This window comes from Brachyistius frenatus, unplaced genomic scaffold, assembly GCF_029030835.1.
Source record: "Brachyistius frenatus isolate BFR_SWC_R1_liver_20210118 unplaced genomic scaffold, ASM2903083v1 Contig_6, whole genome shotgun sequence".
Taxonomy (NCBI): domain Eukaryota; kingdom Metazoa; phylum Chordata; class Actinopteri; family Embiotocidae; genus Brachyistius; species Brachyistius frenatus.
This window is the reverse complement of record NW_027210605.1, coordinates 3,539,507-3,552,057: the sequence shown is the minus strand read 5'-3', so window position 1 is coordinate 3,552,057 and position 12,551 is coordinate 3,539,507. Positions and strand designations below refer to the sequence as shown.

The 12,551-nt window shown below is 39.2% G+C and overlaps 1 protein-coding gene across 1 annotated transcript; it reads left to right on the top strand.

Annotated features, from left to right (window-relative positions):
* Positions 1-2,286: 2,286 nt before the first annotated feature.
* Positions 2,287-11,941, top strand: LOC138636924 (glutathione hydrolase 7). The gene is made up of 16 exons (XM_069725243.1): positions 2,287-2,426; positions 2,790-3,402; positions 3,738-3,964; positions 4,146-4,297; positions 4,406-4,523; positions 4,650-4,717; positions 5,297-5,370; positions 5,536-5,729; positions 6,829-6,916; positions 7,552-7,679; positions 7,783-7,871; positions 7,983-8,135; positions 8,262-8,376; positions 8,481-8,618; positions 8,775-8,874; positions 10,156-11,941. The coding sequence occupies exons 2-16, from the start codon at positions 3,183-3,185 to the stop codon at positions 10,326-10,328; spliced, it is 2,037 nt and encodes a 678-aa protein (XP_069581344.1). The 5' UTR covers positions 2,287-2,426; positions 2,790-3,182; the 3' UTR covers positions 10,329-11,941.
* Positions 11,942-12,551: the final 610 nt, after the last annotated feature.

Sequence of the window (12,551 nt, the reverse complement as noted above, 5' to 3'; positions counted from 1 at the left end):
TTGTACTTAAATATATTCTGTTCAAGTGATAAGAAAATATTAGCAAAAAAGTAAAAAATAAAAACTCAAAAGTAAAAACAGTCATTACACAGTAGAATATACCACCTCAGTGTTATTTTAATATGTATTATATTATTTTATAATACTTCAATAACATATAAGCATTATTTAAAAAATGTACCTGGTCAAGTGCGTCTAATTTTAAACAATTTTCATACATTGGGTAGGTAAATCTATAACAATACATCATGCACTTCTTATGGGTTTGGTTTGTCACATAATAACGTCAATATAGCTGCCAAATAAATGAAGTGGAGGGAAAATTGCACTTCCGTTTAAGAGGCAATGAAGTAGAAGTATAAAACAACATAAAATGCAAGAAAAACAAGGAGTGCCTCAAACTTTATAGATATATAACACATGCTTTGTTTAAATCCAACACTGGCTGCATTGAAGGCAACAGTTTTCCATTTGTAAGCAGAAGAATACAGCTTGTTAAGACAGCAGACGGGTGTGGTAATGGAATGTAAATACTGTCTGTGGACTAAATCTGGGTTGGGTGCTCTCACATACAACAGGGAAATAAATTAGTTAAACAAACTTAAAAGGGCGAGAACATTAAAAGTGAGATTGTAGCATTGTAGTCTGCAAAAGTTTGGACACAGCTACTCATTCAAGGGTTTTCCTTTCTTTCTTTTTTTTACTACTTAAACAAACCAACAACAAAAAAAATGTATTCCTCAAAGAAGTCACTGCTTGTTTTGATGACAGCTTCAAATAAGTGGATTTCTCCACCAAGTTAAAAGGCCAATATGGAGTACTGTGCCCCTCTAAAGGTCTCATGATGGTTTCCTTCTTGTGACATCTTCATATTGAAGATGTGCCATGTGTTATTTCATAACTTTGATGCATTTAATCTTTGATATGATGCACTTTTGGTGCAGGGTGCATTCTGCTTACAGTCTGTCTGTCTGTCTGTCTGTCTGTCTGTCTGTCTGTCTGTCTGTCTATCGATCCATCCATCCATCTATCCATCTTGTACATAGTCAAAAATAGTAAAATATTGAATGCGCAAATGTGTCCAAACTTTCAACCACAGATTGTACACAACCACAGGTTGGTAGGTTATCAGTCAAATAGGCTACCATTAAAAGCGAAGCGCTCACACCTTTGTGGTCCGCCATAACTGACCTGTGAGCTTTTTCGTGCTTGAAGTGAAGAAAAATAAGTGCCAGTCCTCCCCTTGTTCACATGTGTGTTGGCCGGTACCAGCACATCATTAAGCATTCTGAATTTCTACAGTGAGTAAAAATAAATTCTCGGAAATATTGCTGTTGTTCACAATTTGAAATTTGAAACAGAAACAAGAAGTTGTCACATTTGGTGACTTCACCCATCCTCAGGGAACAGTTGCGAGTTAGTTTGTACTGAATATTTGATAGTGGCATAAATTCAGTAGACGTTTGGGGGAGGACAAGCAACACTGACATTCATAATGAATAATGTGTTCACATACTTACAAAAATTTAAGCTCTGCTCTTGACTCTCTTTTTGTCCTTTTAGGACCAGGGATACATTATTATAGGTTTAAAGTAAAGGCAGGCAGTCGAGAAAGGCAGGCAGTCTAGTAGTTACAGGTAAACGACATATTGTGCTCCCTGGGTTATGTAGTTCATATGGGGTCATTATGAATCGCCCAGATAACTTGATATGGAGGGAGCAGAAAAGAGTACCAGCAGGTCGTGAGGAATGCCGGTACTGGCTACTAGTGAGGGGATTACATGTCACTTGAGATTTATAATCTTCTACCAGTTCTTGGTGGAGGGAGAAAACAATAAGGCTTCATGGGAGGGACAGCAGGTTTGCAAGTGAGTCAGGTTTCAAAACCTGCTTATCAACCTCTATTCACTCACTCCTGCTCACCAATGGCTCTCGGGGAGACTTGGAGTGTCCAGGGGGGAGTTAACCCCATTGACCACTATAATAGTTCAGTTCAGCAGTGGAGATGACAACGAGCTATTGGATCCTCCAGGCCCCATCGCCACCTATTGCGAAGTAAGTTTCGCACGTGTCCTTAGACATCAAAACATCTATCAGACACATTTCTTATGTGAATATGTGCACTTTGGGGAATATGTTCACGCCAATAACATATTACAATAAATTATTCCAAGCGGCTTTTGGACTTTAGGTCACATTCAAGGCGTATTCAAAGGTATGTGAGGCTGTGGCCGTGACGGTCGTACCGGTTGAGCGGAGCTCCAACATGAAACTAACTTCCTCAGATGTGCCGCCGGGAGTCATTCAGCAGCTCTGACGACGGAGCGGCGCGAACCTGCTGCCCGCTCCCTATTCAATCCAAAATAACCCCGTCAAGGAGGATTTAAAAAAAATTATTATTTGACGACTGGTATTTTGCGATCACGGTAAGTAGCTTTAGCTGTTTGGAGCTCTTTGTCGCCGCGTGCTTGTACTGAATTAACAGAGAGATGTGTTAGCTTGTGGCAAGCTCGGTGGATAAACAAACACAGGGCACGCAGATAAATAGCTCACCTCGGCGGCTGGTTCTGATTTAGTTTTCACCTTTATTAATGCTGCTGTTTTTTTTTTTTAATAATAATAACAGTAGAGTTTGTCGCTTTTCTGCGCCGTAGACAGGCGGACGCTGACTTAATGTCCTAATTTATATCGTGATATGTTTTACTGGTGTTGTGATAAATATTAGAAGGAGTCTACAAATGCCACAAGGAAATCCCTTCTCCGTAATCTGCATGGTTTATTTTCTGCAGGTGGCTGGAATATGCACCATCATCGGAGCTACACCCCCGTGTCCTGGCCTGTTGAAATGATTCCGTAAGGAAAAGAAGGTGCAGCGATCTTGTAGTAAGGGTGCCAATACCACACAAGGAAAAAAACATTAAAAAAAAATACAATTCCCTGTTGGAAAATTATGATATAATGTTTAAGATTCTATCAAGCAGATGAGATAATTAGTCAGCGCCACAGCAACACTAGTGGTGAATGTATATTACAGAGATTTTGCATCTGGATGACAGTGGGACGAGTGTGGCTTCCCATCCCAGACAAGAAGCGGATGTGACAGAAATTATGCATCTCCTGCTTTAACTCCTTCACACCACCAAAGATTCAGATATTGCGTGACTTCAGGGTCAACAGTAGTCATGCACAACCCTGCTCCAGAGATTGTGGCAGGATATCCAAGTGGGAGTGCGGTGGATAAAGATGCCAATCCCGAGACAACCTTGGGGAGTGCCTACTCTCCGGTGGACTACATGAGCATCACCAGCTTCCCCAGGCTGCCAGAGGATGATGTGGTGTCTGGGGAAAACACCCTGAAATCTCGCAAGGATGATGACAATGTCCTGAGTGAGCAAGATACAGGTTAGTCCCGCCATGTCAGACACCATAATACAAAATATATTTTATTCAAACACTGTACTGGAGTGTTTTTGGTTTCAGAGGAGCTTGTTTAGCTTGAAAAGGATTCATTAATGAGCATTGTCAGTCAAATCTCTAGTTGTTTGTATTGTTGTAGATCATTTCTAAAGGTTGAATTTGTTTTGATTTGATTACATGGGTTTTTGTTTTTCCTCGTAAGAATGGCCAAATATTTTGTAATATATATTTTGAATGGAGTTTGGTGTGGGAGAACAGAACTGTGGGTGTCCTGTTCTACCCTGTTTAATTTAAATCCTGCTCTGTGCTCTTAAACCCAGACCCAGATCTGTTTCTGAAGTCAGCTCGCCTCCAGCGTCTCCCCTCCTCGGCTTCCGACTTGGCCAGCCATGATATCGCATCACTGCGGGAGACCGCCAGAGACCCCTTTACAGAAGACTGTGCCTGCCAGCGAGATGGACTGACAGTCATCATCACAGCCTGTCTCACCTTCGCTACAGGAGTCACTGTAGCTCTCATCATGCAGATCTACTTCGGAGACCCACAGGTAGGGGTGTATGTGTGTTTTCTGCAGTTTTACTTTCGCAATAGAGTTGCTTCTCTCGAATGGGTGTGACTAATTATGGGTGGTCCCTTTTGTGCCTTTAAATTCCCTGCCACACAAGGCCTTGTCATTTCAAAAGTTTATTAACTGTCTCGCTCCTTTTTTTCACTGTTTTTTTTGGTAGATCTTTAACCAAGGAGCGGTGGTGACGGATGTGGCTCAGTGTACAGCTCTTGGGTTCGACGTTCTGGGGAAGCAGGGGTCCAGTGTTGATGCTGCCATCACTGCTGCCCTCTGTTTGGGAATCGTCCACCCTCACACCTCTGGTATAGGAGGGTGAGTTAGAGGAACATATCCATCTCTGATACATAGTCCTACAATAGAGGTCATTAGATTTTGTTGAGTGTGAATAAGAATACAGCTTTGTGCTCTGTTGATGTTTAGTGGTGGAGTTATGTTGGTGCACGACATCCGTAAGAATGAGACGAGGGTCATTGACTTCAGAGAGACGGCACCATCTGCTATCCAGGAGGAGATGCTGCTGACAAACCTTGATCTCAATGTAAGTCGTTTTCCTGGATTACTCTTTCTTATACCTGTCAGAGTTTACTATAAGAGCAGAAGACAGTCTTGTTATTGTTTTGTACCATGGTTAACATGTACACCCTCTTCATATGTTGCATTTCAGCCTGGCCTGCTTGTGGGAGTACCAGGCATGCCCAGTGGCATGCATCAGGCTCATCAGCTCTATGGCAGGTACGGTAACTAGCATTCAATCTCATATTCTATTTGTTTAATATCTCCTCATGCAACAGTTGCATCTCTTATGCTGGTTTCTGGGTCTTCTGCATTCCTTCCATCTATTTATATTGTTTATTTTACTTTGTGACACGCCTATGTTTCAGGTTCCCTGAATCAATGAAAGACAATCTTAATATTTTCTTGCATTTTGTTAAATTCTTTTAAAACAAGAATAGCAAAAGCTGATATTTTGAGCTCTGACAGCACCTGTGTTCGTGTCACTGTTCAGAGTTTAAAAAGAAAGATCTCATAGTGGAAGGATCACCAGCTGTGTTGAAAGAGAAGACAGAGTTCTTTTTGTCATTGTTGAGCTGTAATTTCTCTAATGCTGTGTAATTATCATGGTCCAGAGGCCTCAGCTGTTAAGCGGCATGTTAAAACCACTCACTAATTTGCTTGCTCTATGTATGGAGATTAAGATATTGTGGATGATTAATTTGGCAAAATAATCTATTTGAGGAGTTCAGAGTGTCTGCATGAGTTTTCAACATTGGTGAATCAAGATGAATTTAACATAATCTTTGATTTCACCAGGATGCCGTGGAGGGATGTAGTTGCCATGGCAGCAGATGTGGCCAGAAATGGGTTTAATGTGACTCATGACTTAGGTAAGTTTAGAGTAATGGCAAGCAAATCACTGGGTGAAGTCACTGCCTCATAGACCTACACACTAGCTTTATCACTCAGCCACAGTGTTGTTCCTGGATAACACTGAGGTGAAGGCGTAAAAACATTTGGTTTTGATCTCATCTGCCTTTTCTGTCTCTCCAAAGCTGAAGCCCTGGCTAAAGTTAAGACCCAAGAAGTGTCGGATGCCTTTCGGGATCTGTTCCTCCCCAACGGCCAAGCTCCCCTCTCTGGACTGTTCACCAGACGCCTTGATTTAGCAGCCGTTTTGGATGCTCTCGCAGTCAAAGGGATATCAGAGTTCTACAGTGGAAATCTGGCGCAGGAAATGGCGGCTGCAGTAAGGAAGGATGTTTTTCCCACATCTCAAACTATGATTATTTAAGTAGTCATGAATTCTGCATAGCCTTCATGGTGAGGTCCCTTTACCTCTCAAACACAAGTACCAATGGCACTTTCACTAAAGCCTTTTATGTTTTGGTGAGGTAACAATCCACATCTGCCATATTGTGGTTAAGCAATGATGTGAACTTAATGCTTAAAAGACAATATTTATTAGTCACACACTAATCTTACAAAGCAGATCTGATTCCAAATTCAGAGTTGTTGTTTTTTTTTTTAAATGCAATTTGAGCACACACAAAATCAGTTTGTTTGTACTGTATATGTGGAGTAGAGATTTCTGTTACCCCGCCCTCAAAAAATTAAGTCTTAGGAGAAACTCAACTCCACTGTGACTACTTGGAAAACTGGTTTTATTACAAGTAAAAATGGAAGTAGTTCTTCATAATAGAAGTATTGGCTGTAAGTAAATGCTGTTTTGAAAATAAGAATAAGAAAACAAAAACTCACAAAAATATAAGCACTTACAGATCTTACAATAGACCACCTTGTGATAGAATCTGATCCCATGTGACAACATCTTTAAACATTATCATACAGTTATTATGTAACAGCATGTAGGTGTAATAGTAAGTTTCATGGGGGATAACTGCAGGGTTGTTTCATTGACTATAGACTTGATTCTTCTGATAAACCATTTGCTATTTGTTACATGAAACTCCATATCAAATTGTATATACGGGAGATGGATCTGGGATATGCCAGGCATCACAGCACATAAATGAACAGAACCATAGGTGGTATCAGGCTTTGACATTTTCAGCCTTCAAAGGACCTTTTTTTCTTTAGTTTGAAAAGAGAAAACCAAGTCGCACACAACTAAAGCAGTACCTGACTACAAACATTAGAGGTCAGTTCAGCGTATGTTTTTCACGTTTTCAAACAGCAAGATTAATTTGGCATTATTTGACGAGGAAAACGTATAATTCACTTAATTAAGTATAACTCAATTCCACAGAATTCTGAAAGTGACTGAAACGTTAGTCACAGCAGTGCACAGGAAAAAGGCAACTTTAAACCAAATGTATTTTGAATAGGTCCAAGCTAGAGGCGGAGTGCTCACAGAGGATGACGTGGGAAACTACAGCACAGTCCTACAGAGGCCTGCAGAGATCACCTATCAGGGTAAATACTTGTTCAGGAATAATTCCTGTCAGAGCTCTTAAAAGGAACCTTCCATACCTCAGCATAACATTGACTTGACCTGAATCATCTCTTCCAGTGTTCCTGTGAGTGCAGTGTGTCTGTTCAGTGTGTACTCCAAACACATGCACTTTCATTTTACAAAGTGAAGGCTGTCCACACCTACCATAAAATTTTGTTTACACTAGTATGAACCATTGTTGACCCCGGAACGCAAATGAAATGGGTTTGACACGCAGCCTGCATATGTGTATACTTAAAAGTTCTTCTTCCTCACATTGTTTCATATTTCACCTGTCATATATTACATATTATGTATTGAAGTGTTTTTATACCATATGTTTGCAGGTTGTCTGTTTTTTTTGGGGGTTTTTTGTATCGTATATAGTTTGTAATTTGTTTTATATTATGTATTGTACCACCAAATTCTTACTTTGGTCCACCATGCACACATGATACTAAAAAGTTATTGTTACTTAAGAATGGTAAAGTTTTGCAACTTTCCTTTGCACCATATTTTGTACACATTCAGTCTTTTCCACTGTTACTTTTCTTCAGTTTTTCATTGTAAAAATTAATTAAGTTGTTTATCTCATGATCTGTCTGTTTTTCTGAAGGACACCATGTGATGGTGGCCCCAGCTCCACATGCAGGCGTTGGCGTGATCACTGCACTGAACATCCTTGAAGGCTACAACATTAGCAGCCAGGTGCCCAGGAACAGCACCTACCACTGGATTGCAGAGGTAGTACAATAACTGTCTCCACCACTATACAGGATAAACAGTGCACAAACCATATTCATTTACGTTATTTAAAAAAAAATTAAATTTGTCATTACACTCCCAGGCTGTGAAAATAGCCCTGGCCCTTGCCAGTGGGCTGGGAGACCCCATGTACGACACTTCTGTCTCAGAGATTGTTGACAAGATGCTGAGGTAGAGCTCACCCCACCACCACCCATCTTTAATTGTAATAATACATAAATCAATCCCAATCAAACAAGACATTTTCATTGAACCCTGCCCTTTGGTATTCTCATCTTTAAGTAAATCACAAGCGTCCCTACTGCGCGAGATGATCAACGACTCTCAGGCATTCCCTGCCAGCCATTACACTCCATCGTTTACCTTGGAGGATGGAGCAGCAGCTGCCCAGGTCATGGTCATGGGCCCGGACGACCACATCGTGTCTGTTATGAGGTATGTCACGCTTTTTATGAACTGCAAGTTGCTTAGGAAAACCCGAGACAGTTAAGAGTTGATTTATATCATTGGAAACATTAGGCTAACATCAGTTTGTTTTCTTTTAACTTTTGTTTCTTTTAGCTCACTAAACAAACCTTTCGGCAGCATGATAGTGACCCCTTCAGGAATCCTGTTAAATAGTCAGATCCTGGACTTCTCCTGGCCTAACAAAACACAGAGCTCATCACCTAACCCGGTAATCACTACTTTTATCTTTGTTTAATTGATTATGGATTTCTCATTGAGAGTTTTCTTGTAGCTTCTCTTGGTTCTCATGGTTTTTGTTTTCTTTTGTTGTAGCATAACAGCCTCCAGCCGGGGAAGAGACCCATGTCCTTCCTGATGCCCACAGCAGTGAGGCCAGCCGTGGGGTTATGTGGCACATATGTGGCTGTTGGATCCTCCAATGGAGATAAAGCTCTCAGTGGCATCACACAGGTTATTTAATTACTCCAGAAATGTATTCCATTCATGGTGGAATTGTGTCTCACTGGAATTGTATTTTGGTTTTGGTCATATACGGTCATATTAAATCACACTGCCATTTTCTTCCTGACAATTAATTTATGTTTGTCTTATTCTGACCCTGCACAGGTGCTGATGAATGTTCTGTCTTCACGAAAAAACATGAGTGACAGCTTAGCGTTTGGAAGACTCCACCCACAGCTGTACCCCAACACACTCCTGGTGGACTGTAAGTTGTTCCTACTCATGCCTCCATTGTGTGTTTTAGTCCAAACATAACAAATTAATTTCATTTATATCCACCAAGTTACAGTTCTTCTTTCTGGCTATAAGCATTCAATATGCACCATACGCATAAGAACAGTCCACTCGGGCCCTTGTACCAGTGCTTTATTCTCATCAGTGCACTATTTGTGTATGCTATGCAAAGTAGATGAGTTACTGGGAAGTCACCAGCACTTGCATTGTCATTCAAAACCAAGGCGTAGGGTTTCCATGGCTTCTGTGGGAGGCCATGGAAGAGTATGCTGCCATGCCAGAACAAGTGAAATGGGTCAGTATCATGAAATGGTGGTCAGAACATGATGTTTTTTTTTTTTTTAAATGTTATTATGAAATACAAATGTCTCAAGTTAGTACAATAAATACAGTTTTGTTAAATTTAACTTGATTGTAATTTCCCCCTTTTTACATGCTAGTTTAAAATTGTTCCAATGGAGACCACAAATGCATATAAACAGGAATCAATCAGTCTGGTGTTAGTTTAATGCATCTAAGGTTTAAATTAAGCATTTCTAAAGTGCTTTAGAGAATATTGCAAAATATTGCAATATAGCCTCAAACTATTGCGATATTATTTTTAGGCGATATCGCCCAGCCCTACCCACGTTATAACAGTAATTTATTACATAACGTGTAATATTTCAAAATATGTGAAAAATAGTCTGTAGTTGATTATATGTTTGTATGTCATAATAATGTGAAAATATCTTGTTATAACAAAAAAAGAATTTGTTATAAAAGTAAACTCTTAACTCTATATCGTAATACTGATCTGTTCTTCTTTTTCGGTGTGGCAGCAATACCCTTCCGTAGAAGGTAGCAAAACCGATGACGTCTTTTTAAATGCTGTGAACTACACCTATATTGCAAATATCAAATTTCTTGTTGCTTCCAAAAATAATAAATATACACTTGTGGTACATTGTTCTGGTGGTCCACTACAGAGCAGAGATTGGGATGTTCCTGGATCTGAAGTACAAAGTTGAAGGTTACTGGACATGTGCTTCGGTTTTAAACATGATATACTATATTTTCATAGATTAGACATTTCAAACGCACAGCGATTGCTACACATGCTGTGTGAGCTCACACTGAGTGTTATTATTACCAGGTCTGCAGTACATTTGTATGATACGTATAGAGGAAGTCTCATCCATTTTGACATTGATTTTTCATTGTTCCCCCTAACCTCACACCCTCATCCCGCCTTTCTCTCCCTCTCCTGCAGCTGAGTTTTTAGAGGAAGATGTGGAGCTGCTGCAGGCCAAAGGTCACAAAGTTGAGAGGATAGACGTTCTCTCATTGGTGGAGGGCACCCGCAGAACCAATGACCTCATCATCGGAGTGAAGGACCCCCGTAGTGCTGATGCTGCTGCCCTTACTATGTCCAACATGCCTTAGTGCATCCTCCCTCCCATGCACACACATAATGTTGAAGGGGTAAGACTACCACTATATGACGGTTATTGAGGGAGTAACAATCCTGCTGATCAACTTATACACTCAACAAAATGTAACAGCAAAGTACAGACAGAAAAAAACAATCAACAAAAAGACAACCAGCTTTTGCTAAGACGATGGTGTAGGAATCGGACATGGATCTTCTGACAGGTTATTTATTTGTTCACAGAATACTCAAAAGTATCACCACCTCACATACAAGTTACAGTATACCCTCTCTCACAGCCTCAAGTACAGCTCAGTCCCAGTGTATATAGTGTTGAAAATATACTATATGTCTATCCCCTTGCAATGCATCTTCATAAATTTATATCTGAGGCATTCCCATTCAACTTAGGAAAGCAACAAACTAAAGAGGTTTCCAGTGAGTTGACATGAGAAAAAGTAAATAGAAAGTGTAGTAGCTTTAGAAAGCTGTTTTCACAGTCTTGAGAGTGGCAGCTAGTTTTAAACCAGGGAGCTTCTGAGTGGTATGTTGTAGAGCGTTGCACTCTGAGTTTATGGTCAGGAATTCTGTGGTTCATTAATGATAAATAAATGTATTCTTTGCAAGAGTGAACAGAACAAACTAATGAAGCCCCACCAGGAAGTCACCACTTATAGCACATGCACTATAGCTCTTCCACTGCATTTCACAATAACACAAGATCACAAAGAATGGTAAAGCTAATGATATTTACACCAGTGATAAAGCCTTGCATTGTTACACTGAACGAGACCGTCCCAAAATGAACACAGAGGCTAATACACACACTCTCTTGCTCGTTATATGGTGTTTAACTGTGATTAGATGTTGTTTGGTAAAGCCGCTGGAACTTGACCTGTTGCAGTCAATGTCTCTTTGTTAAGACTAACACATTATTGACATAAAATATGTCTTACAGAAATATAATAAGACCTTCGCATCTCAATTGTTTCCTTCAGTAAGAGGATTTTCTTCAGTTAAAAGTGTTGAATATCACTAATCATAGAGGAAGTGTATTTAAATATATAATTTAAGAATTTGTTGCATGATTTTGTTCTCATTTTGAGCTTGTGGCAGACTTTTGTTTTAGAGCAGGGGTTTATTGGTACTTAGAATGGGAATAGTAGTTCTCTTTAGAGATGGATTGAATGTAATGTCTATTTTTATATGAACATTTGTTGGACTGCATACATTATTTCTGCTGTTATAACATGGCATTCAATTGGCACATTTTAGAAAAGAATGTTATGTTTATTTTTTGTATACTTGTGTAATTTTATTGGGTATTATATTTTAAGTAAGAATCAACAGCTTTTATAAAGCATTGCACTCACACAAAAATGGTTTGATTTACGCCCAGAATGGCCCATGCTGACTGATCAAACCTACTTGTCTCTGCTATTAGTTACTAGTGCCCTAGGACGTTTGATGCTTGTCTCCTGTACTGTTGATTACCATGCAGTAAGGCTCACATTTGCACAACACCTGATCTTTGATTCCATTGTGCATTTGTATCTGATTGTAATTTAAATCAGCACTGTTTAAATCCAAGAAATAAAATGTTTGCACACATCCTAACATTGAAAAATGTTTCCCCCTTTGTTTCTATGTAGTTTTTAATATTTAGCTTTTGTATTTTACAAATCCTACATAGCTTTTATAGAAATATTACCTGTTCATTTTAGTAAACACCAGTATCCAGTGAATGTACACACCAATTAAGATTGTATTGCATACATTTCAAATCAAATCTGCAACAATTCCCAAAAATAGTATAAAAAAAAAAAGGGTATATTTTAGCTGGGTTGTTGGAAGTGGACTGTATTGTTCATGTAATAAATAGTTGGTCTGATCTATGGCTCAAAAGACCATAGATACAAACTGAAACAACTGATGGAAGAAGTCTTTTGGCTTAAATAGAAATCTTTATGATAATATAATAGCAGGAATCAACTACTAACACAGAAAAAAAAAAATTTGAACGTTTTGAAACGAAAGTTTTTTTCAAAGGAAAAATTTGGAAGAAATGTAACTGATTTGGTTTGGACTTACTACATGTTAATTCCCAATTTTATTTTTTTTACTTCAATGTTATGTAATTACTTTAAAAAAAAAAAAAAAAAGGGTCGTTGACATATCCCTTCCTCAATTGGGATCTTATTTTGGAAACCCGACCGGAAGTAGTTATTTCGTCCTGA

What these genes read in the sequence shown, in the direction of transcription:
- LOC138636924 (XM_069725243.1), top strand. Translation starts at nt 3,183, where the DNA reads ATGCACAACCCTGCTCCAGAGATTGTGGCAGGATATCCAAGTGGGAGT. An exon ending in CACACCTCTGGTATAGGAGG is followed by an intron (nt 4,298 to 4,405) that starts GTGAGTTAGAGG and finishes GTTGATGTTTAG; the next exon opens with TGGTGGAGTTATGTTGGTGC. An exon ending in CTCTCAGTGGCATCACACAG is followed by an intron (nt 8,619 to 8,774) that starts GTTATTTAATTA and finishes GACCCTGCACAG; the next exon opens with GTGCTGATGAATGTTCTGTC.